The 21,541-nt window shown below is 47.9% G+C and overlaps 1 protein-coding gene across 1 annotated transcript; it reads left to right on the top strand.

Annotated features, from left to right (window-relative positions):
• Positions 1-10,471: 10,471 nt before the first annotated feature.
• On the top strand, positions 10,472-17,483 carry LOC306769324 (sialoadhesin-like; the record flags this gene model as incomplete). The annotated part of the gene is made up of 7 exons (XM_079257890.1): positions 10,472-10,568; positions 11,316-11,374; positions 15,217-15,283; positions 16,492-16,761; positions 16,841-17,083; positions 17,159-17,293; positions 17,380-17,483. The coding sequence occupies 7 exons, from the start codon at positions 10,472-10,474 to the stop codon at positions 17,481-17,483; spliced, it is 975 nt and encodes a 324-aa protein (XP_079114016.1).
• Between the last annotated feature and the right edge of the window lie 4,058 nt (positions 17,484-21,541).

Genomic DNA, 21,541 nt, shown 5'->3' on the forward strand with positions numbered 1-21,541 from the left:
GCCCCAGATAGACCCACTACGGGCCAGAACCGCCCCGCACCGAGGCTACAAGCCCCAGATAGACCCACTACGGACCAGAACCGCCCCACACCGAGGCTACAAGCCCCAGATAGACCCACTACGGGCCAGAACCGGCCCACACCGAGGCTACAAGCCCCAGATAGACCCACTACGGGCCAGAACCGCCCCACACCGAGGCTAGAAGCCCCAGATAGACCCACTACGGGCCAGAACCGGCCCACACCGAGGCTACAAGCCCCAGATAGACGCACTACGGGCCAGAACCGGCCCACACCGAGGCTACAAGCCCCAGATAGACCCACTACGGGCCAGAACCGCCCCACACCGAGGCTACAAGCCCCAGATAGACCCACTACGGGCCAGAACCGCCCCACGCCGAGGCTAGAAGCCCCAGATAGACCCACTACGGGCCAGAACCGGCCCACACCGAGGCTACAAGCCCCAGATAGACCCACTACGGGCCAGAACCGGCCCACACCGAGGCTACAAGCCCCAGATAGACCCACTACGGGCCAGAACCGCCCCACGCCGAGGCTAGAAGCCCCAGATAGACCCACTACGGGCCAGAACCGCCCCACACCGAGGTTACAAGCCCCAGATAGACCCACTACGGGCCAGAACCGGCCCACACCGAGGCTACAAGCCCCAGATAGACGCACTACGGGCCAGAACCGGCCCACACCGAGGCTACAAGCCCCAGATAGACGCACTACGGACCAGAACCGCCCCACACCGAGGCTACAAGCCCCAGATAGACCCACTACGGACCAGAACCGCCCCACACCGAGGCTAGAAGCCCCAGATGGACCCACTACGGACCAGAACCGCCCCACACCGAGGCTACAAGCCCCAGATGGACCCACTACGGGCCAGAACCGCCCCACACCGAGGCTACAAGCCCCAGATGGACCCACTACGGGCCAGAACCGCCCCACACCGAGGCTACAAGCCCCAGATGGACCCACTACGGACCAGAACCGCCCCACACCGAGGCTACAAGCCCCAGATGGACCCACTACAGGCCAGAACCGGCCCACACCGAGGCTACAAGCCCCAGATAGACCCACTACGGACCAGAACCGGCCCACACCGAGGCTACAAGCCCCAGATAGACCCACTACGGGCCAGAACCGCCCCACACCGAGGCTACAAGCCCCAGATAGACCCACTACGGGCCAGAACCGCCCCACACCGAGGCTACAAGCCCCAGATAGACCCACTACGGGCCAGAACCGGCCCACGCCGAGGCTACAAGCCCCAGACAGACCCACTACGGACCAGAACCGCCCCACGCCGAGGCTACAAGCCCCAGACAGACCCACTACGGACCAGAACCGCCCCACACCGAGGCTACAAGCCCCAGATAGACCCACTACGGACCAGAACCGGCCCACACCGAGGCTACAAGCCCCAGACAGACCCACTACGGACCAGAACCGCCCCACACCGAGGCTAGAAGCCCCAGACAGACCCACTACGGACCAGAACCGCCCCACACCGAGGCTAGAAGCCCCAGACAGACCCACTACGGACCAGAACCGCCCCACACCGAGGCTAGAAGCCCCAGACAGACCCACTACGGACCAGAACCGCCCCACACCGAGGCTAGAAGCCCCAGATAGACCCACTACGGACCAGAACCGCCCCACACCGAGGCTACAAGCCCCAGACAGACCCACTACGGACCAGAACCGCCCCGCACCGAGGCTAGAAGCCCCAGACAGACCCACTACGGACCAGAACCGCCCCACACCGAGGCTACAAGCCCCAGATAGACCCACTACGGACCAGAACCGCCCCGCACCGAGGCTACAAGCCCCAGACAGACCCACTACGGGCCAGAACCGCCCCGCACCGAGGCTACAAGCCCCAGATAGACCCACTACGGGCCAGAACCGGCCCACGCCGAGGCTACAAGCCCCAGATGGACCCACTACGGGCCAGAACCGCCCCACACCGAGGCTACAAGCCCCAGATGGACCCACTACGGGCCAGAACCGCCCCACACCGAGGCTAGAAGCCCCAGACAGACCCACTACGGACCAGAACCGCCCCGCACCGAGGCTACAAGCCCCAGACAGACCCACTACGGGCCAGAACCGCCCCGCACCGAGGCTACAAGCCCCAGATAGACCCACTACGGGCCAGAACCGGCCCACGCCGAGGCTACAAGCCCCAGATGGACCCACTACGGGCCAGAACCGCCCCACACCGAGGCTACAAGCCCCAGATGGACCCACTACGGGCCAGAACCGCCCCACACCGAGGCTACAAGCCCCAGATGGACCCACTACGGGCCAGAACCGGCCCACACCGAGGCTACAAGCCCCAGATGGACCCACTACGGACCAGAACCGCCCCACGCCGAGGCTACAAGCCCCAGATGGACCCACTACGGGCCAGAACCGGCCCACACCGAGGCTACAAGCCCCAGATAGACCCACTACGGGCCAGAACCGGCCCACACCGAGGCTACAAGCCCCAGATAGACCCACTACGGGCCAGAACCGGCCCACACCGACGCTACAAGCCCCAGATAGACCCACTACGGACCAGAACCGCCCCACGCCGAGGCTACAAGCCCCAGATAGACCCACTACGGGCCAGAACCGCCCCACACCGAGGCTACAAGCCCCAGATGGACCCACTACGGGCCACAGTGGGTCTATCACACACCTTTACAGATATGTGCATTGGTAACACTTTATAATAAGGTTCTGTTGGGAGTCATTTGCAAGAGATTATTTAATGATGAACTAATCATTAATAAGACGTTACAATGCATTAAAAATCATCATAATATAATGTGGTAATATTTACTGTGTGTTTAGTAGATTAACTCTAAATCATTTACAAATGATTACATCATGGTAAACCAATCATTTCCAAAACATGACAGTATATGTGTGGATGATTAGTCAGTAATATACGAGTGATTTAATAATTCAGTTGTATCTGTAGAGGGAAGTGTAGATGTAAGTAGGAAGCTGGTCTGTAAAAAGGCACAAAATGCAAGTATGTGAACTGAGCTTCTGTTTTAGCTTATAAATAACTTTAAGTTATAAATAACTTATAATAAGTTATAAATAACTTAAAACAGAACCTCAGTTCACATAATTAAACAATTCACATCATTAAAAGAAATATTTTAATGATGAACTAATCATTAATAAGACTTTACAATGCATTCAGCGATCATTATAACAATAAGCACAAAATGCAGTATGTGAACTGGTTTTAAGTCCCACAGATCCCAGCAGGTGTGCACATCAAGAGCCCTACACACTAGTTCACATTACTAAATATTTACAAGGCATTATAGATTATGTGTAACTATATTAACTAATCATTTTTAGATCTCTCTGCATCCCGCAGTCTAAAGTGTAACTTTGATGTGTTTTTCATCATTGATAGATATTTCTTACCTGTTACAAATGATCTGTAACAAATGTGCAAGAAACAGGGAAGAAATCCCAGAAAATGATGCTTAAAGGTTGCAGCAGAATAACATTTACAGATCAGCTTTCTGCTAACTACTATATTACAGATACAAAGGAATTATTAAACCAGTAGGATATTACTTACTCATCATTCATGAATATGTTGTTGTGTTTTCTAAATATTAGTTTATCATGATGTAATCATTTGTAAATGATTAGTTAATCCACTAAACATACATTAAATATTACCATATATTGTTATAATATATGTAAAGTCCTTTCATTGATTAGTTCATCATTAAATAATATCTTATAAATAAGCTAAAACAGAAGCTCAGTTCACATACTTGCATTTTGTGCCTTTTTACAGACCAGCTTCCTACTTACATCTACACTTCCCTCTACAGCTACAACTGAATTATTAAATCACTCGTATATTACTGACTAATCATCCACACATATACTGTCATGTTTTGGAAATGATTGGTTTATCATGATGTAATCATTTGCAAATGATTTACAGTTAATCTACTAAACACACAGTAAATATTACCACGTTATATTATGATGATTTTTAATGCATTGTAACGTCTTATTAATGATTAGTTCATCATTAAATAATCTCTTGCAAATGACTCACAACAGAACCTTATTATAAAGTGTTACCAATGCATCCACGTGGAGGTCCAATCAGCGGTTCAATGCAGCACCGAGAAGCCACCTGAGGCAAACAGCAGCAGGACGTGCACGACCCCGAGCCGGGAACTGAACTCCACTGCCTCCTGGTGGGCAGAGGGAGACCCTACCCCCCCTTGTGTGTGCATGAAGGATGACACTGCAGACTGGAAGCCTCCCATGAGGTGATGGATCCTACTGCTGCCAGGCAGCAGGACCCCCTCAGGGTGTGTGTGTGTGTGTGTGTGTTATGTGTGTTTTCCTGTTAAGCTACTCGTGGTGGTGTCTGAAGTGTAAATAAAGTCAGGGGAGAGGATTTATGGAGGAAGGGGTAAAGAGCCCCCTCCACACCGCAGCCTGTGCACTCTGTGGGAGGGCCCCACCTGGAAGAAAAACTCTCCCTCCAGTAGGTTCCCAGTCCCCCCAGCATCACCAGAAGCCTGAAGGGCAAAGGTCCTGTCCCACCAAGAGTCCATCCAGCAGCGTCCCGGTTGTCCACGTACCCCAGCAGGCCACGGCCGAGCACCCAGACTCTGACTTTACCTTTCATCGCCACGAGTGACCTGGATGTGATCTGAAGCCCATCCTACCCGCTTGCTGGGTCTTTCCAGTCCACGGTGCCAAACCCAGAAATGACTCATTCTGATGTCACAATAAGTTCATGTCACAGTTAACGCTTGAGGAACACAGTAACTCAAACCCCTTCTAACAGCGTTACATTATCCAACCTGTCATTAACGCTGCGCTGCCTGCAGAGTTCCAGGAGGTGATGCAGAAATAAGGTTGTGGTTCTCCAGCAGAAGCGGCTTTTTAACATGGACACTTTAGCTTTAAAGCTCTGAAAGTTGCTGCTCTGGACAATTCTAAGGTCTTTTTTTCTACTATTGTTGAAGTTAATTAAATGGCTATAGATATGTGTTGCTTCTCGTGTCCCAGCTGCTGCAGATCATCCAGTAGACCGTCCTCCGCTGCAGACAGTCCTGATGGACAGCTTATGCTACAACTGGCTCTGTTTAAGTGATCTGTGCACATGAGCTCAGCAGGAACTGACGGGATTCACCAGGAGAAACGATTTTCAAATCACCTCTTTGGGGCTGCAGCGCCCTGGAACATTTACAAGCTCCTCCAGAGACGTTCCAGCAGCTGATCTGGATGGACTGAAGAAGCTGGAAACCACCTGCAGCAAATTTAATCATGTTTATATGTTGTGAGAAACGATGCCAGAGAGGGTCTGACAAACATGCACATGGATGCGTGTGTTCAGCATCAGTGAAGGAAATTTCACAAGTAACTAAAAAATTCCTCTTGCTACACGAGGAAACGGGACGATTAAAAGAAAATAATCCAGAATAATCGCGATTAAAATGTTAATTGACTGACAGCCCTAAAAAAAGTAAAGAACACAACCCAGTCTGACTCCAAACTGTGTCATAGTGACGTTTGTCCACGGCCCAAACCGGAACTATTTACAACAAGAGCTCTGAAACGGCAGCATGTCCATGTTTCATTTTCCTCCTCATTTCTACAGGAATACTTTCCATCACCTGACCACGAGTTTCTTCCCTGAGGTTAACAACCAACACGGCGGACATCCCTCGTACTTCTGGTGGAAACTGCTGTATTTTAAGACAGACTACGACTTTAGCTTCTTTTTAAATAACTTTTATCGCAACAAATGTACATTTTATTTTGGTAGATTATAAATATGATTCGTAGTTTTACAGATCAGGTTTACATCAGACAATATCAAATATCCAGTAAGAATCTAATGACACAGCTTCATTGCAATGAAACTGTAACGTAGAAAATGTTTCCATGAAACAATAGAATATATAAGTGTTGATTCAAGTCACCATGTGACATGAAAATCAGGCCGACCTCCAAGTCTTTTATTGGATGTCGCTGCAAACTGAAATATATCGTATTTTCACAACTATAAGGCGCACTTCAAAGTCTTTTATTTTCACTAAAACAGACAGAACGCCTCATAATGCGCAGCGCCTTATGTGTGGACTGAGTTCCAAAATCTATGAATGTTGTTGTGTGACGTTGATCAGCGCTCCGCGTGACGGACTGACAGCGTTTCCGACACGCTGCTTATAGAAGGCGGACGTAACAGAGGGCAGCATGAGAACGTTAAAGGGGAAGTGTGGGCGTGAAAGAAGGCGTGTCCTCGGTAGGTATATAGTGCCGGTATGTGCATGACGTAGAACAGCATCGGTTCGGCGAATGACCCCTTATTAAAACGGCTCCTGCGAAGAGACACACACTTCAAACTGCAAGCTCTCAGCTACGCGGACAAACATGGGAAGCTGAGAGGATCGAGGTCAATGAATCCGTGGTTCGCAAGAGGAGGAAGCAGGAAAACGAGCTTCGCCAAGTCGAGAACACGAAGCTGAGTTTCCGTGGAAACAAGGCGAGGCGGCCTGGATTGGAAGACCGACTGGACCTGACTCGGGCTTGATGAAGGAACTCCAGCCGCTGGGCGTTCAAAGTGAAGTTGTGACCTGGAGGCAGCGCCAGGCGACTTACGCCACCATTTGTGAACGGATTGTGGACACTTGGGCTAACGTGTCTGCTGGACTGTTGTTCCAGCTTTCACAAAAGCCGGCATCATTTATGAGGAGCCGCACGGCAACGGGACGGACTCTGACGATGGCGAGCGGGAACCCGGCGTGTTCCATGGAGAACTCGCCCAGCTCTTCATTTCAGACACAGTAGAAGAAGACTTTGTGAATGAGGATTGATCAGAAAACAACATAAAAACGTTGCTAAATTCTTCGATAAAACACAACTGAACTCAGTTTTTCTTCCGCTGCCTTTTTTACAACACAAGCAAGCATGTTTGAAATGATTTAAAGTCCCGGTAGGTTTTACCAGGCGCCCTAAAATCTGGTGCGCCTTACGTGTTAAATACAGAAACAGCACCGTAACTGAGGCTGCGCCTTTTAATCCGGTGGTGAAAATATGGTCCATGACAAAAGACAGAAAAACAACTACAGTCTGTCAGAAGCCTGAATTATAAGACTGTGATTGTATTCTGGTTGCATCCACACACACATCATGCATCCAGTGGTTCAGGGCTTCCTCTGATCCACTTCAGAGATTGTCTATGATGACAGACATCACACTCTAACATGAAGAGTTCCTCTCTGATCTGTGATGTTTCCTCCTGCAGGACAGACAAACATCCCAGCTGAACCTGGACATGACGTCTCTCTGCCATGTAGAGCTGGACATGATGGACACATTGATGCTGTGAAATGGATCAGACCTGATCTGAAGCCAGAAGATGTGTTTATCTACAGAGACAGACATGTTAATGTCTCCCACCAGCATCCATCTTTCCAGAACCGGGTGGATCTTCAGGACAGACAGATGAAGGACGGAGACGTGTCTCTGATTCTGAAGAATGTGACGACTGATGATACAGAAACATATGAATGTAGAGTCAAACAGGGAGGAAGAAACATCACCTCCACCGTCCATCTGGAAGTTCTTCCAGGTGAGTTTGTGTGTTTGTCTCTGGATCAGAGGTGAAGCAGCTTCCTGGTTGTTGATGTGAGAGTGAAACATGTCAGATCAGATGTTTGTGTTTTTCTAAACATGTTGTTGATGAGACTCTGTAGAAAGCAGCTGGTCTGAGTGCAGTAGATAATGTGTGACAGCAGTTTGAAGAGGAAATCATTCATCACCTCCCTGATACTGATGCTCTCCTCATGCTCACCTGCAGGAAGAAAACCACATGGAGGAGGCGGGGCTCTACTTCTTGGACTTACCGTTGGTCTGCCTGTTTCCATCATACTTGTTGCTGCTGCTGTTGTTGTTGTTGGGATCTATAATAAGGACTGGATCAAGCAGAAACTTTGTGGTTCTCCTGAAGAACAAAGGTTTGAACCAGTTTCTATGTCTGTCGTCTGAAAACCAAAACTCTGCCGATGTCAGTAATTAGCAACAATTCGTTGGTTTTAGTGACGTTGGTTTCTGATGATGAAGTGTGGAAATAATTTTATTACATTGCCAGAAGTAACAAAGACTGAACTCCAGACTGACTGGTGTCTGAACTGGAACACGACACATTTCCACCGTTCCATATCAGATGTAGAAGTATAACGACCACACGGTGCCTGGAACACGGCCAGTTACAGACAGGAAACAGAAACATACAGCAGCCAACCAGAAATGTCACTGGTGGAGATTTTATACTCCTCTGTGCACTGAAAGTCTTCTTCGTTGGTGTTGAACAGCCTCAGATCTGCTTCTTCTGACACTTTCGAGTCGCTCACCGAGCAGTCCAGCCTTATGAAATCTGTTGCTGGTTGCGGATGTCATTACGCTGCTGCACGCTGTCAGATCCACAGGAAAACCCAAGCAGCAACCTCCAGCGGTTAAAAGTGAAGCCTATGTAGAAGTGTATAAACCTGCAGTTCCCCCTTCATCCACTAGGGGCTGCAAAACAGAGCAAATCCCCATCGACTCCCATGTTAAAAAGACCAACTTCACAGCAGGAATAAACATGTTTACAGCAAAAATAAACATGTTTACAGCCCGGTATAAATATTTTTTTCAGTTTAATAAGTCGGGTTTACTTTCATGACAACTGTGGGGGGAGTGAATTTTTTTCTAACTCCACTGTTTAGAAGTATTTTAATCTCTAAAGTAATCTCTAAATTCAACATATTTAGGGGCGTGTCCTTTTGATTGACAGGTACCTGATCTCCTGCTTCAAGTCAGAAGAACGTAGAACAACCGCGGTTTTTAGCTGGTTAACAACATGACTTAGCTTTAGCCCGCTTACCTCTGTTAGCTGGTTAGCTCCTGTTAGCTTCGGGTTAGCTCGGTTAGCTCTTAGCTACAGAAAGCTCGGAGTTCGCTCGATGTCAATCATTCACCATCACAGCTCCCCTCTCAGCTCCACCTCTTTGCCCATATTTGTATTTTCCGGGTCAGATGACACGCGTGACGCTGCCAAGATGGTGATGGTAGGAACCGCCCACCGAGCTTCAATTCAGCTCTTCAGAAACCTACGGGTGACGTCACAGAGGCTCCGCCCATCTTTTTTATATGATCTATAAGCAGACTTGAGTATCAGTTGCTCTTCACATTGACCGGTTTCTCGCTGCTTGCCATGCGAGCCTCCCGATCAGCACGCCGTGCTGCTTTAAATGCATTGATGTGGAGTTGGTGCAAATACTGAGTTGTTCCTCCAGGAGTCGCAGCTGGAACTGACTTTGTTCTCTGCTGCTTTTCCCGTTTGGACCCTCATGCGGTCCAGAACCAGGAGGGCCTTGTTGCTGTGAAAGAACCGCCTGCTGGCTTGCCGTAGGACCCTGTCAGCTGTTCCTCCACTACGTTTCCAGTTTTCCACTCTTGACTGTTGAATTTCAGGATGATTTGGTAGATTTTCCTTCGGCATTGCCATCCGTTGGTGGAAGCTTTCCTCCCGATGCTGAACAGCTCACAACACACTGAAGTGGTTCTTTCATGGCCAGCTGCTTCCAGTGTGACGGCCGAGTCGCCCTTCTGTTGGCGGTCTGACTGAGAGGCAGGTCAGAAAGCACTTCATCCATACTTCTGATGCTGCCTGGGGCCTGGGAGTTCTCCTGTCTTTGTCCATATCCTGCCTTACAGGCCTCGTCGTCTTCAGCCTTCCTCTCGGCGGCGACTGTTTTGGCCTCCAGTGGGATCCGTACGGTGGAAACACCTCGGCTGTGTGTCGACCCACTCTGCGAGGTCGTTTCTGATTCAGACCATCTACTTTTCCTTCCTTTGACAGCTTTGGCCGTCTTTCTGCATTGAGCCAGTTCTTCACTCTGCTGTCTCCAACGTGGCATCCAGCTCCCATAGAGCAGTTCTGTTTCCTCTTTGGACTGCCAGGTCGATGGCCTTCTACCTGGAAGCTGCCTCGTACACATCTCTTTGTGTTGTTGCCATGATGACTGTTTGTGCATGATGCAAAAGGACTGATCTGAACCATTCAGTGTGAGTGTGTTTGACTGAATGTGAACTATAAATTAGCCGTATGGTGTTTCTCAGCAGCAGGGTTCAAAGTGCGGGAAAAAGTCGGGATTCTCGTCCAGAAATGACGATAATTCTGAGAAGAAGTTTTATTTATCAGTAATTTTCCTTTCATTGAAAAAAAACAACAAAGATTTCTTACATTTATGAAGCATTTTGGAGTATTATTGTTTTTTATTTGATTTTTGTGTTTAATTGTTTGTTCTGTTTGTTTTACAGTTTTTTTTTATCTTGTTTTTATGTTTTAACTCCAGTGTTTCCTCGTGGGGCTCCTCCACATCAGGAGCTGTGTCTACTTAGTCTGCTGAGTCGTTGTCATGGAGACCGTCCCACTCAGGATGCTTGGTGGGGTCCTGCACTGCAGCCCTGGCTGTGGTGTGGCTCCCTGCCTGCCTGACCTGGGCGGTTACCACGGTGACACCCTCTGCGGTCCTTGGTGAGGCGGCTCCTGGTCTGGTTGGATCCCACAGGTTTTATTTCCTCATTTCAGTGTTCAGATGTTCATCACCAGAGACAGAAGCTAGAAATAAAGTTTATGTTTATGTAAAAGCTGGGGTGGGGGGTCGGGGGTCGGGGTGGGGTGAGGGGTGGGGGCGGGTCATGATGAAGAGTATTTTATTGAACTGTAATATTTCACAAATGACAAAAAAGGGAGTTTTCATTATGCTAAGCACTTTTAGCTGCCTTTGTATGAGAAGTATTTTATAAATAAAGTTTTATTAGAATAGATGAACATAAAGAAATGGACCAGAAAGAGTCCATGAAGACGGAGAGGAGCTGTTGACATGTCTGCAGCCGGTGTGAAAAATGTCTGATTCATTTCAGCTGCTGCGAACTTTGTTTTCTCATTTCAAGCTTCTGTTTTTTTTTTTCTTGTTGGGACTGAAAGTTTAAAGTGTTGTGTTAAACTTCTTGTTTCCTGACGGCGACTGAGAGAAGAATTACTGATAGTTTGTAGAATCTGAGACAAGATGGAGGACCATGATGAGTCTCTCAACCGTCACTTTGCCTGAAACTCTGAGAATGAAGTTTGTAAAAAGCAGAAAGTTGCTTTAAAGTCAGGATGGAGTCTGGATTTGGGCTTCTGGATCTCACAGATGTTTCTACTCTTTTTCTCATCAATAAAACTGAACAAATCTAAATGTGTTTTTGTGTTTGTAGGGTCCAGATGCTCTCTGGTCCCTCTTAATGACAGAACCAAGCAGCAGATCAGGGTCCAGGTGGGTCAGATGGAACTCTGTGATCACTTTAACTCAGATTTACAGACCGTTTCTGTCAAGCAGACAATAAAGTTTTATCTGCATTTTGTGGAGATTCTCATTTAAAGACAAGTTTCTTCCTACAGGCTTTGAAGATAGAAAACAGTGACATGTTTGCTTGTTAAAGACGGGCACCCCCCCACCCCCGATACCTTAAAGTATCTGGAAAATATCATTCATGACATCAAATACCTGCAGAACTAACTGGTTTCATTTCCTTCATTGTATTGCATTATATTATATTATATTATATTATATTATATTATATTATATTATATTATATTATATTATATTATATTATATTTTACCTCCCGTGGGCTCATGGGTGCAGTGTGAGCTGGGCGGCAGCAAGGGGCGGGGAACCTGGTGGTCCGATCCTCGGCTGCAGAAGCTGGCTCTAGGAACGTGGAATATCACCTCTCTGGTGGTGAAGGAGCCTGAGCTTGTGTGCCAGGCTGAGTTGTTCCGGCGAGATATAGCTGGACTCACCTCGACACATGACTTGGGCTCTGGAACCAGAACCTTTGAGAGGGGCTGGACCTTCTTCCACTCTGGAATTGCTCATGGTGAGAGGCGCCGAGCAGGTGTGGGCATTCTTATTAGCCCCCGGCTTGGTGCCTGCACGTTGGGGTTGAAGCGGGTGACATTGAGTCAGAATGGGCTGTGTTCCGTGCCTCTATTGTTGAGGCGGCCAGCCGGAGCTGTGGCCGAAAGTTTGTTGGTGCCTGTCGTGGCAGGAATTCCAGAACTCGTCGGTGGACACCAGCAGTGAGGGATGACTCCTTCTTTAGGATGAAGAAGGAGTCCTATCTGGCCTTCTTGGGCTGTGGGACTCTGGAGGCGGCTTATAGGTACCGACAGGCAGGCAGGAGGGGGAAGCAGTGCTCCGTCAACACTGTGTACAGTGGAGATGGGGAGCTGCTGACCTCAACTTGGGACATTGTGGGTCGGTGGAAGGAATACTTCGAAGACCTCCTCACCTCCTAACACGTCTTCCGATGAGGAAGCAGTGCTGGGGGACTCAGGGGTGGACTCTCCTATCTCTGGGGCTGAAGTTGCTGAGGTGGTCAAAAAGTTCCTTGGTTGAGATCCGCCCGGAGTTCCTTAAGGCTCTGGATGCTGTGGGGCTGTCCTGGCTGACACGTCTCTGCAGCATCGCGTGGACATCGGGGACAGTGCCTCTAAATTGTCAGACTGGGGTGGTGGTCCCCCTTTTCAAGAAGGGGAACAGGAGGGTGTGTTCCAGTTACAGGGGAATCACACTCCTCAGCCTCCCTGGTAAGGTCTATTCAGGGGTCCTGGAGAGGAGGGTCCGCTGGATAGTCGAATCTCGGATTGAGGAGGAGCAGTGTGGTTTTCGTCCTGGTCGCGGAACAGTGGACCAGCTCTATACCCGCTTTGGGGTCCTGGAGGGGGCATGGGAGTTTGCCCAACCAGTCTACATGTGCTTTGTGGACCTGGAGAAGGCATTCGACCGTGTCCCCCGGGGGCTCCTGTGGGGGGTACTCCGGGAGTATGGGGTACCGGATCCCCTTGTACGTGCTATCCGGTTTCTGTACGACAGGTGTCAGAGTGTGGTCTGCATTGCAGGAGGCTGGGACATAAGGACCGGCTGGCTGCCGGGCCGGACCTCTGCTGCAGACTGGAACCAGATTCCCACACATTCATACCACCTTTGACCCCAAAAAATAAAAAAAACTTTCAAACACAAGTAACAAATCAGACCCCCTGACAGACACAGAGGAACATGATTCCAAGAACTGCTGGATACCTTGTGGCGTTAACAAAAGCAGTCCAACATGGGAAATGTATTGCAGCCTACAGTAAGGCGACCAGAGTCCAAGGTCTAAATGCAGCTCAATCTTTTCCAAGCGTACAAGCTCAAACATGCACACAGCCAATCTTACACCACCCACGTTCTTTAGATTCTCACTTTTTAACCAAGAAAATAACTGGACTCCTTCTAATTGCCACCGTAGGACTCTCCAGTCCACTCAGCTACTTAGAGCTCAGTCCGAGGATACAACGGGACCTAGGCTCAGTTTAATAACTTCCTGGTACTATTTTTCTCTTTTTTTTAATCACTTAATGCTCACTGTAAACAAATACCTTGGACTAATTTTCCACCATCAGACTGAACAAGATAAGCAACGTGATCCACCATATTGTTCTCAAACACCTGAAAAATCTCCACAGCTCCGAAAGCAAGGAGAATTCTCCTGGAAAGAAACGCTTTATACAAAGACCCGAACCTATTCACATAGGTTCCCTTCTGAACAGATCTTTGTTAAATCAAACATCTTTTTTTCTTTAACCAACTTTCAAAATTTTCCAGGCACACTAAGCTAAAAGATATTTATCACCAAAATCACCAAAGGAATTGGACACTGAACCTGCCTGTGCCGATCAGCACAGAGCGCCCCCTTCTGATGAGGAGCTTATGGTGGCGAAACTGTCATGGTGCCCTCTCCTGTGTGTGGCAGTGGTGGGCGTACATTGTGCTCATGTCTATGGATTACACCTGGTCCTCTTTCAGACAACCAGCAGAAGCCTACTGAAGGAGGGATCAGCCTGCCAGTCTTCGCCAGATTGTTGTTTCACCCTGCGGTACAACTCTCGGCCTGGAGAATTCTTCTCAGTGTTATTTTCAAGAACATAACCCTTTTGTGTTTTTCCCCGTTCGAGATCCTGCCAGCCAGCCTGTCAGTTTGCCTCCCCGCTTGTCTGCCAGTCTGCCTGCCAACCTGCCTTCCACATTCATCTCAGAAAATATCCGGCTCCAGAGAGGCCAAATAAAATCTTGTTTGGAGTTCTGAGCTGAGTCTGCATGTGAATCCTACGTATATGACTTCAGGTACGTATATGACTTCAGGATAACGGAACAATCTGGCCAAAAGGATGGATTCAGCAGACGCCAATCCGGAGAACACCTGCGACCAACGACAACAAGCTCTCTCAGGTCAGATCTCTCGTCTTGCCCGACACAAACAGATGCTTCTGACATTGGATCAAAATGATCACACCACCCTAGCTTAGTTAACTCAACTAACCTCTCATGTTGCTGGCCTAGTTCCCCCTGCTTCCCACCAGCAGCCCGTTCCTGCAGCTGCTGTGTCTCCCTCCGCTCTGAATCAAATTCTGTTTTAGAAATTAGTTACTCAATAGTAAGAAAAACCTTAGTGCAGCAAAACCTACAAACTAGACACATGGACCAGGGCTGGGACCCAGGTGGCATGGGGAACTGCAGAGCTGGTAAGGACCTGGGCGCTGACGTGGAAGACTGCAGAACCGGATGGGGCCTGCCACGTCGGATGGGACATTGTTCTGGCGTGGGAGGCTGAAGAGCCGAGACCAAGGCTGGGACACTGTTGGCACCGAGGACTGAGGGTCTTCCCTGAATTTGAATGCCTGTTTTGTTTTGGTGGCTTTGGTGGAATTACCCGGCCAACCCACTTGGATTTGGGCACTCTGAGTCTTTGGGAACCCGAGAACTGGAATGATGGCATGGCAGTGTTCTGAAACCAGCCGGGTTCCCAGGAAACGCGACACTGAAGACGTGGGCCAAAGAACCAGAGACCAAAGCTGGAGCACAGGTGCTGCAGGCTGGGTTACTGGACACAGACAGACAACACCTCAGATGCACTCTCAAGACGGACCAGGACCAGGTAGACCAGGGTTTTTCTGAAACCAAGTCCAGTCGTTTTTGGCTGGCACCATCTGTCCCACTGTGCTGTAGGGACCCGCCATGCAGTCGTACGGGGCCATGGTGGCCCTCTGCATCTCCTGGAATGCTTCTTTCGTAGGAGAACACTTCACCAGAGGTTGAGAAGCTCAGCTGGTGCCTGGAGAATGAAGAGAAATCCCACGCAGGTCAGCGGACTCCATTTTGAAACCAGTCTGTTCTGGTTTTGCAGAAGATGAAGAAGAAGAATTCATGCTGCAGAATATTTAAAGTCCAAGGGTTTATTTCAGAAAACAGACAGGAGGAATCAGGAACTGGAGTTCTGGTGACGTTGTAACGCTGCAGTCATGCCAGAGCACATGGAAACATGGGCCTGTGGACAAGCTGTCCTCTCTGCAAACACTAAGAACTAAGCTAGCTCCTACATATTCCCAACAAGAGCTACTCAGCCTCATCAAAATGCTGTTTTTATGCTCATATTTCTCTCATCAAGGCTTCGCTGCTTGTTTCTATGAATAACTTGTTAAAAAAATGAGTGACGGCTGCAGGAAGAGAAGAAAACCCCGCCCATACTCACGTATACAGGAAGGGGGCGGGCTCTATGTGGGGCCCCAAACAACCATGAAGAAAAGGCTGGCCAGACCACTTGGAGGCACGATGAAGGAAACGTCTCTTCAGCGTCTGCTCTGTAAGTAGAGAATGTGTGTGTTGGTCTGATTTAGCCAGAAATGCTCTGCTGAGGACTGATGATGAGGAAGGTGCATGAAAATGTGTCAGGATGAAGGCACATGAAACTGATGGGATGTGTTGTTGAGGCAGAACTTTGGAAGTTTACTTTCTACTCAGGTAGAAATAAAAGAGCAGTGAAGCATCAAGCTGTGAGAGCAGGAGCAGAAGGGAAGAAGAGGCTTTCTATCCTGACGCAGAAGCTGCAGCTTGAATAGAAAACAAGCAAATGATGGAATGAAGCCTTAAAAAGGCTGAAAGAAGCAGAAGAAATGTGAAGCTTGAGACAAGATGGTGCAGCAGAATAAAAGCAGAAAACAGCAAAGTGGTTCCTTTCATTTCAGCAGTTTAACCATGAATGGATGAAGAAGTGAGCTGCAGGTCTGGGAATCTCATGTAACCTTATAACGGCGTTTCTGACCATGTCAGCTTCATATGATCACATGATTCTCTACGTCACACTCAAACAAAGCTAAATGTCATTTCTCTTCAGTTCTGACGTCTCTGCTGAGCTGCAGCTCTGATCAAGGTTGGAAACTTTCATCTCTGTTTAAATCTGATCAATATTTACATTTGTTAACATTTACATTCATATTTCCAACAGGAATGTATCATATAAGAGTGTAAATATTAATTATTACATCTTTTTCACCAACATTTCATCCAGCAGCTCGTCTGACCATCAGTCCCAGCAGATCTCAGGTTTTTGAAGGAGTCTCTGTGTCTCTGATCTGTGAGGACGTCAACAGCTCTGCTGGATGGACGGTGAAGAGAAACACAACAAAAGGACTGTCTGAGAGTGGAGCTGGATGGGGGAAGCCATCAGATTCATCAGGCTCTTCCTGGAAGATCAGCTACACCGTCCAGCGTGACACTGGAGTGTACTGGTGTGAGTCCAGAGAGGGAGCAACCAGTAACAGCATCAACCTGACTGTCACTGGTAAGATGAGACTGTGGAGTTAGTGGTGATGAAGCTGTGTGGAAATGGATGAAATGCTGGAGTTTGTCTCTGTGTTGAGGTGGATCAGTGATCCTGCAGAGTCCTGTCCTCCCTGTGATGGAGGGAGATGACCTCACTCTGAGCTGTCAATCAAAGCCTCCCTCCAACCTCCCAGCTGCTTTCTATAAAGATGGCTCCCTCATCAGGACTGAGTCTACAGGTCACATGACCCTCCACCATGTTAGCAGGTCTGATGAAGGTCTCTACAGGTGTAGCATCAGCAGTCATGGAGAGTCTCCACCCAGCTGGATCTCTGTCACAGGTGAGGAGCTTCACTCTCATTTCAACACTTCTTTCATCCACACAGTCACCTGACCAGGTGGGATTCTCTCTGCAGGTAAACCTGGAGCCCCGCCCCCTGCCTGCTCCTCCCTCCATGTTGGCTTCATGGTGCTCCTCCACCTGCTGGTGTTCTGTCCGTACTTCATCTCCACTCTCCTCATGGTGTCTTTATATCCACACAGAGACAAAGGTAACACTCTGAACCGTTCACTCACCTGTCAATCAATCAATCAATCAATCAATCATCATGTTCTCTCTAACCTGCTCTGTCTGCAGGAAGCCAGCTGCCCGTCTCCATGGAGATGACTCCATCCTCCCAGGCTGAGCAGGGATTGGCTGATGACTATGATGACGTCACCACAGAGCATCATTTAAACTGAGCTGAACATCTCATCTCTCTCTTCTCCTGATGTTCTTCTTTCACATGAAACGTCTTCAGACTTTAGAAGCCACATGTTTCTAGAACGGAGCTCAACATCTGGGAACCTTTAGTCCAGTCAGCCCACCAGGTTCTGCTTCTGTGTGTAGATGTACTACATGGTTTCAGTTCCCATTTGCCACTTTGTTTGTCGGAGTTTCTTCCCTGTTGTTCCTCGGCTTATTAAATGACATTTCTCAGTATTTCCTCTGCCTCCTGCCTCTCCATCCAGCATCTGGCTCCACATCTCCACCACCGCTTCACCACAGCACAAACTGGCCAAACATGGACCCAGCGGGTTCCTACAGATCCAACAAGGCCTTCACCAAGGTGCATTTGGCTACCAGGGTATATTTGGACAGCAGGGCGGGTCCCTACTGTGCAGCTGGCAGCAGCCAGGAGGTTTGTTGCTGTGTTGACGGCCAACCACAGTTTTTTAGTGTCACCTCCATCCCGTCGCCTCCATCTCCCCCCAGTTTCCTGAGAGGCTGTACTTATGGGGGTCCAGGCTGGCTTTCCAGACTTTTCCTGGGAAACCCAGATCTTGTGGTTCTGCATGGACTGCAGCGATGGCCAGATGGAGGCGTATTTGTAGACGACCTCACCTCCCATCATCACCTGCAGCTCCATGGACCAAGTTCCCAGTGTTCCCAGTAGCTCCAGCACCAGCTCCACGGTGGATGTCTCCGGTGTCGCCACCAGCTCCACATCCCGGTCCAGCGTCCATCCAGCGCTGCAGTCACAGCCCTGGACCATACCGCCTGTCTCCAAGGAGGTCCCTGGTCAGGATGGTCCACCTCCAGTGGTTCCAGTCTCAGAGGATGTCGCTCCTCCTCCACATTTGGTTCCTGGATCCAGGGATGTTGGTCCTCTGTCATCGCTGCTCCTGCCTCTTCACCGCTGGGTTTGTGGCCGTCCTGTCTTGGAGGCCTGACTTCGTTGACCGATCCAAGGTGTCCCACCTCGCCAGTCTTCCCCGGTGTGGCTTCTGGACCATCTTCCTGAACCAAGTCTGCTGTCGATGTGGTCTCCAGACCTTCCTCCAGACCTTCTACCCCTGTCGTCTCAACCTTTTCTGAGTGTATATGTTCTGCTTGGTTCCACTTCCCATCCAGCATTTGGGTCCACATCTCCACCACCAGAATTCTGCGTTTTCAGGGATGGATTCTGTTTCACTGAATGATTTCTACATTTATACCATGCATGATGATTATTCCAGCTTTGTATTTACAAGATGCTGAATTACAAACTGGTATTTATGTTGTTTCATCTCAGCTGGTGATGAAGTTGGAGACCAAGACGTCACATACAGTGACATCACAATATCACATTGTGGACAACAGAAAATGCACCAAAACAAAGGTAAAAGCGTTTTCTATGAGTGTGTTGCAGGACACTGAGATGTGGAAATCTGAAGCTTTTTATCTAAAGATGGAACATTTATTTCTAAAAGCCTCATTCATACATTATCTTCACATTTCCATGGTTTCTTCTGATAATATATTCATTTAATACTTCATGGACTGAGACGGGTAGATCATCAGCGGTACAGCCAGCACTGTCAGAACCTTTACAGGACTTTCTCACAGTACTGGTGCATTGTGGTGGGCACCAGTGGTTCATGTACTGGTCTGTTTGCAGCCTGTGGTTGTTCTGCTATCAGACTGGAACAGCTCTGTGGTCGTCCAGCTTCCTGTTTCTGAAAGAAAACACATCAGATAAACATCACCTACATGTTTCTATGATGTGAACATGAATGACCTGCATGCTTGTGTGTATTGATCCCTGCAGACGTATTATGTGTGCACGAGGCTGCAGTATCTGCAGTCATGTAACCTGCATGTTTTCATTCTGCAGAGAGTCAACCAGCTACCATCTACTCAGCAGTGACAACACCAGACGTCACTTATGGACAAATAATCATCAGAAATAAGCAGGAAAAGACAAAGAAAAGAGGTAAACATGGTATTTTACCCTGAGTTCAGTCTGGCAGGCAGTGCTTGTCTAACTAAGCTGTGATTGGTTCATTTCAGTCTGATTTTTATAAATGAGACTTAAAACTCAGAAATGTTGCTGATGTGTTTAAACCAGAGAGAAACTGGTTCTATCTGCTTATTCTCCAGCTGAGGTTGGAGCCTTCTTGCTGCCATGCGAGGGTGCAAACATTCTGAACATTCTGAACATTTGTCTTTTCCTTCCAGCTGTCCCTCTCCGCTGCGTGGTCCCACAGTTCCCAAACACCAACATGCAAAACAGTCATCCTGCAGCAGCTTAGCAGGATTTCTTCTCTCTTTTAATACTGCCAACATCGACTGTAAAGGTGCTGAGCCTAAAGTCAAAGCACCGGAAGTGCAGCTAGCAGGAACCCCTCATCGATGCGTTTCCATCAGATCACCTGCCTACAAAATGCCACATCCATACGAGTCATTTTTACCTTTAATTATCCATCATGGAACATATAATCCATTAGTAACAACTGTCTGTTTATTGTCCATCTGTTCACCTTGGAACAAGCAACAGCGGTCTCCTGCACAAAGGTTCCGACTTAAATAGGTTGTGACCATAAAGTCCAGTGCTGCCATCTAGTGTACAAACAATACATTTACAGCTCCTTAAAAATGGCTCCAACATGTGCAATCTCTCATGAGGAAAGAGCTTCATAAGAATAACACTCCAGATGAGATCATCCAATCATGACTTGGTCAATAAGAGTAGAAGAACATAAAAATAAATCCCAAAGGGGTTCAGTAAATAAAGATAAATTATGAGTGGACAATTAAATGAAAAGAATGACATCATTAAACCTGAGTTAAAAGCCAACATCAAGTCATGTAAATCAGTTATTTATTGATCACATAAAATGACTTTTCTGGAGGAATAAAATAAAAAAAAAAGAGTTGCACATTTCTCTGCAGTGTTTCCATTATTTTCCTCATTTTAAAACAAGTACAGGAAGGTTTTTCTGTTTTCCCAGTAACATAATAATTTGGGTTAAAGACGGAGCAGACGTGATGCCAAACGCCTGCAGGATGTTTAGTGACAGACGTCCTCTTAGAACAACCCAGAAACTGTCCGACAGGAAAAGCTAAATGCTTCATGGATTCTCCTGCAACAGAAAAAACACAAGTTCACCTGGAATTTAAACGTCTGATAGATATTTGAAGGGGCTACGTCTAAGTCAAAGCCACTGAGACATCTTGGCCCGAGAATGTTTTGACGCGCCGCGTTACCGTGATTGATTTCACTCTGATTCCTTAGTTTCTGGTTCATCCATCTTTTATTCCATTTCCAAGATTCTTGTTCCAGTTACACGTCGCGCCCTGCGGTCAAAAACCATTTGCCCTCTGGGCCAAAACATCTACCCAACTAGTGACGTGTTCCTCCTGCCCAGGTAACCATACAGCGCCCCCTAACAGCACCAATTAGAACACAGTTAAAGAAATTGACTCCTACAATCTTATTTATCATTTTAATACGAGTTTCCTCCCCTTCTGGTCCTCCTGGCCGTTTTATAAAACCAGACTGTCCAAAAGTTTAGAATCTGCAGTTTGTCTGATCACAGTGATGGAATATCTTAGATTTACAGAATGATTTTATTAATCTGCTTTTTTCCATTAGATTTCTGTCCAACTTGTTTCAGAAGAGAATATTGCAACCCGTCGTGTGGGAGATGCAGAGCGGCCTTGTAAACCTGAATAAACTCTGTTTCTGCAGAAATAAAAGATACTTTTAGTGGAAATGATGCTAAAATATTTCCATTTCTGCCCAACACGTCCATTCCAGAGACAGTTCCTCTTTCACAGCATTTCTGTTTTAATGTTTCTTCATTTTAAAGCTTTTCTCCCCGTTGAAGCAGAAACATGGCGAGAAAAGTTGGAAAAATGTGTAAAAAAAGAGATTTTAACGTTTTAATGTTACCGACCAATGATTCGTTATCTAATGTTCCTTCTTCGTCCATTTTCTTCCCACTTAGTCCAGTTCCGGTTTGTGGGGAAGCTGGAGTTTATCCCAGCATCACCA

The sequence above is a fragment of the Telmatherina bonti genome, assembly GCF_933228915.1.
Source record: "Telmatherina bonti genome assembly, chromosome: 18".
NCBI lineage: Eukaryota > Metazoa > Chordata > Actinopteri > Atheriniformes > Telmatherinidae > Telmatherina > Telmatherina bonti.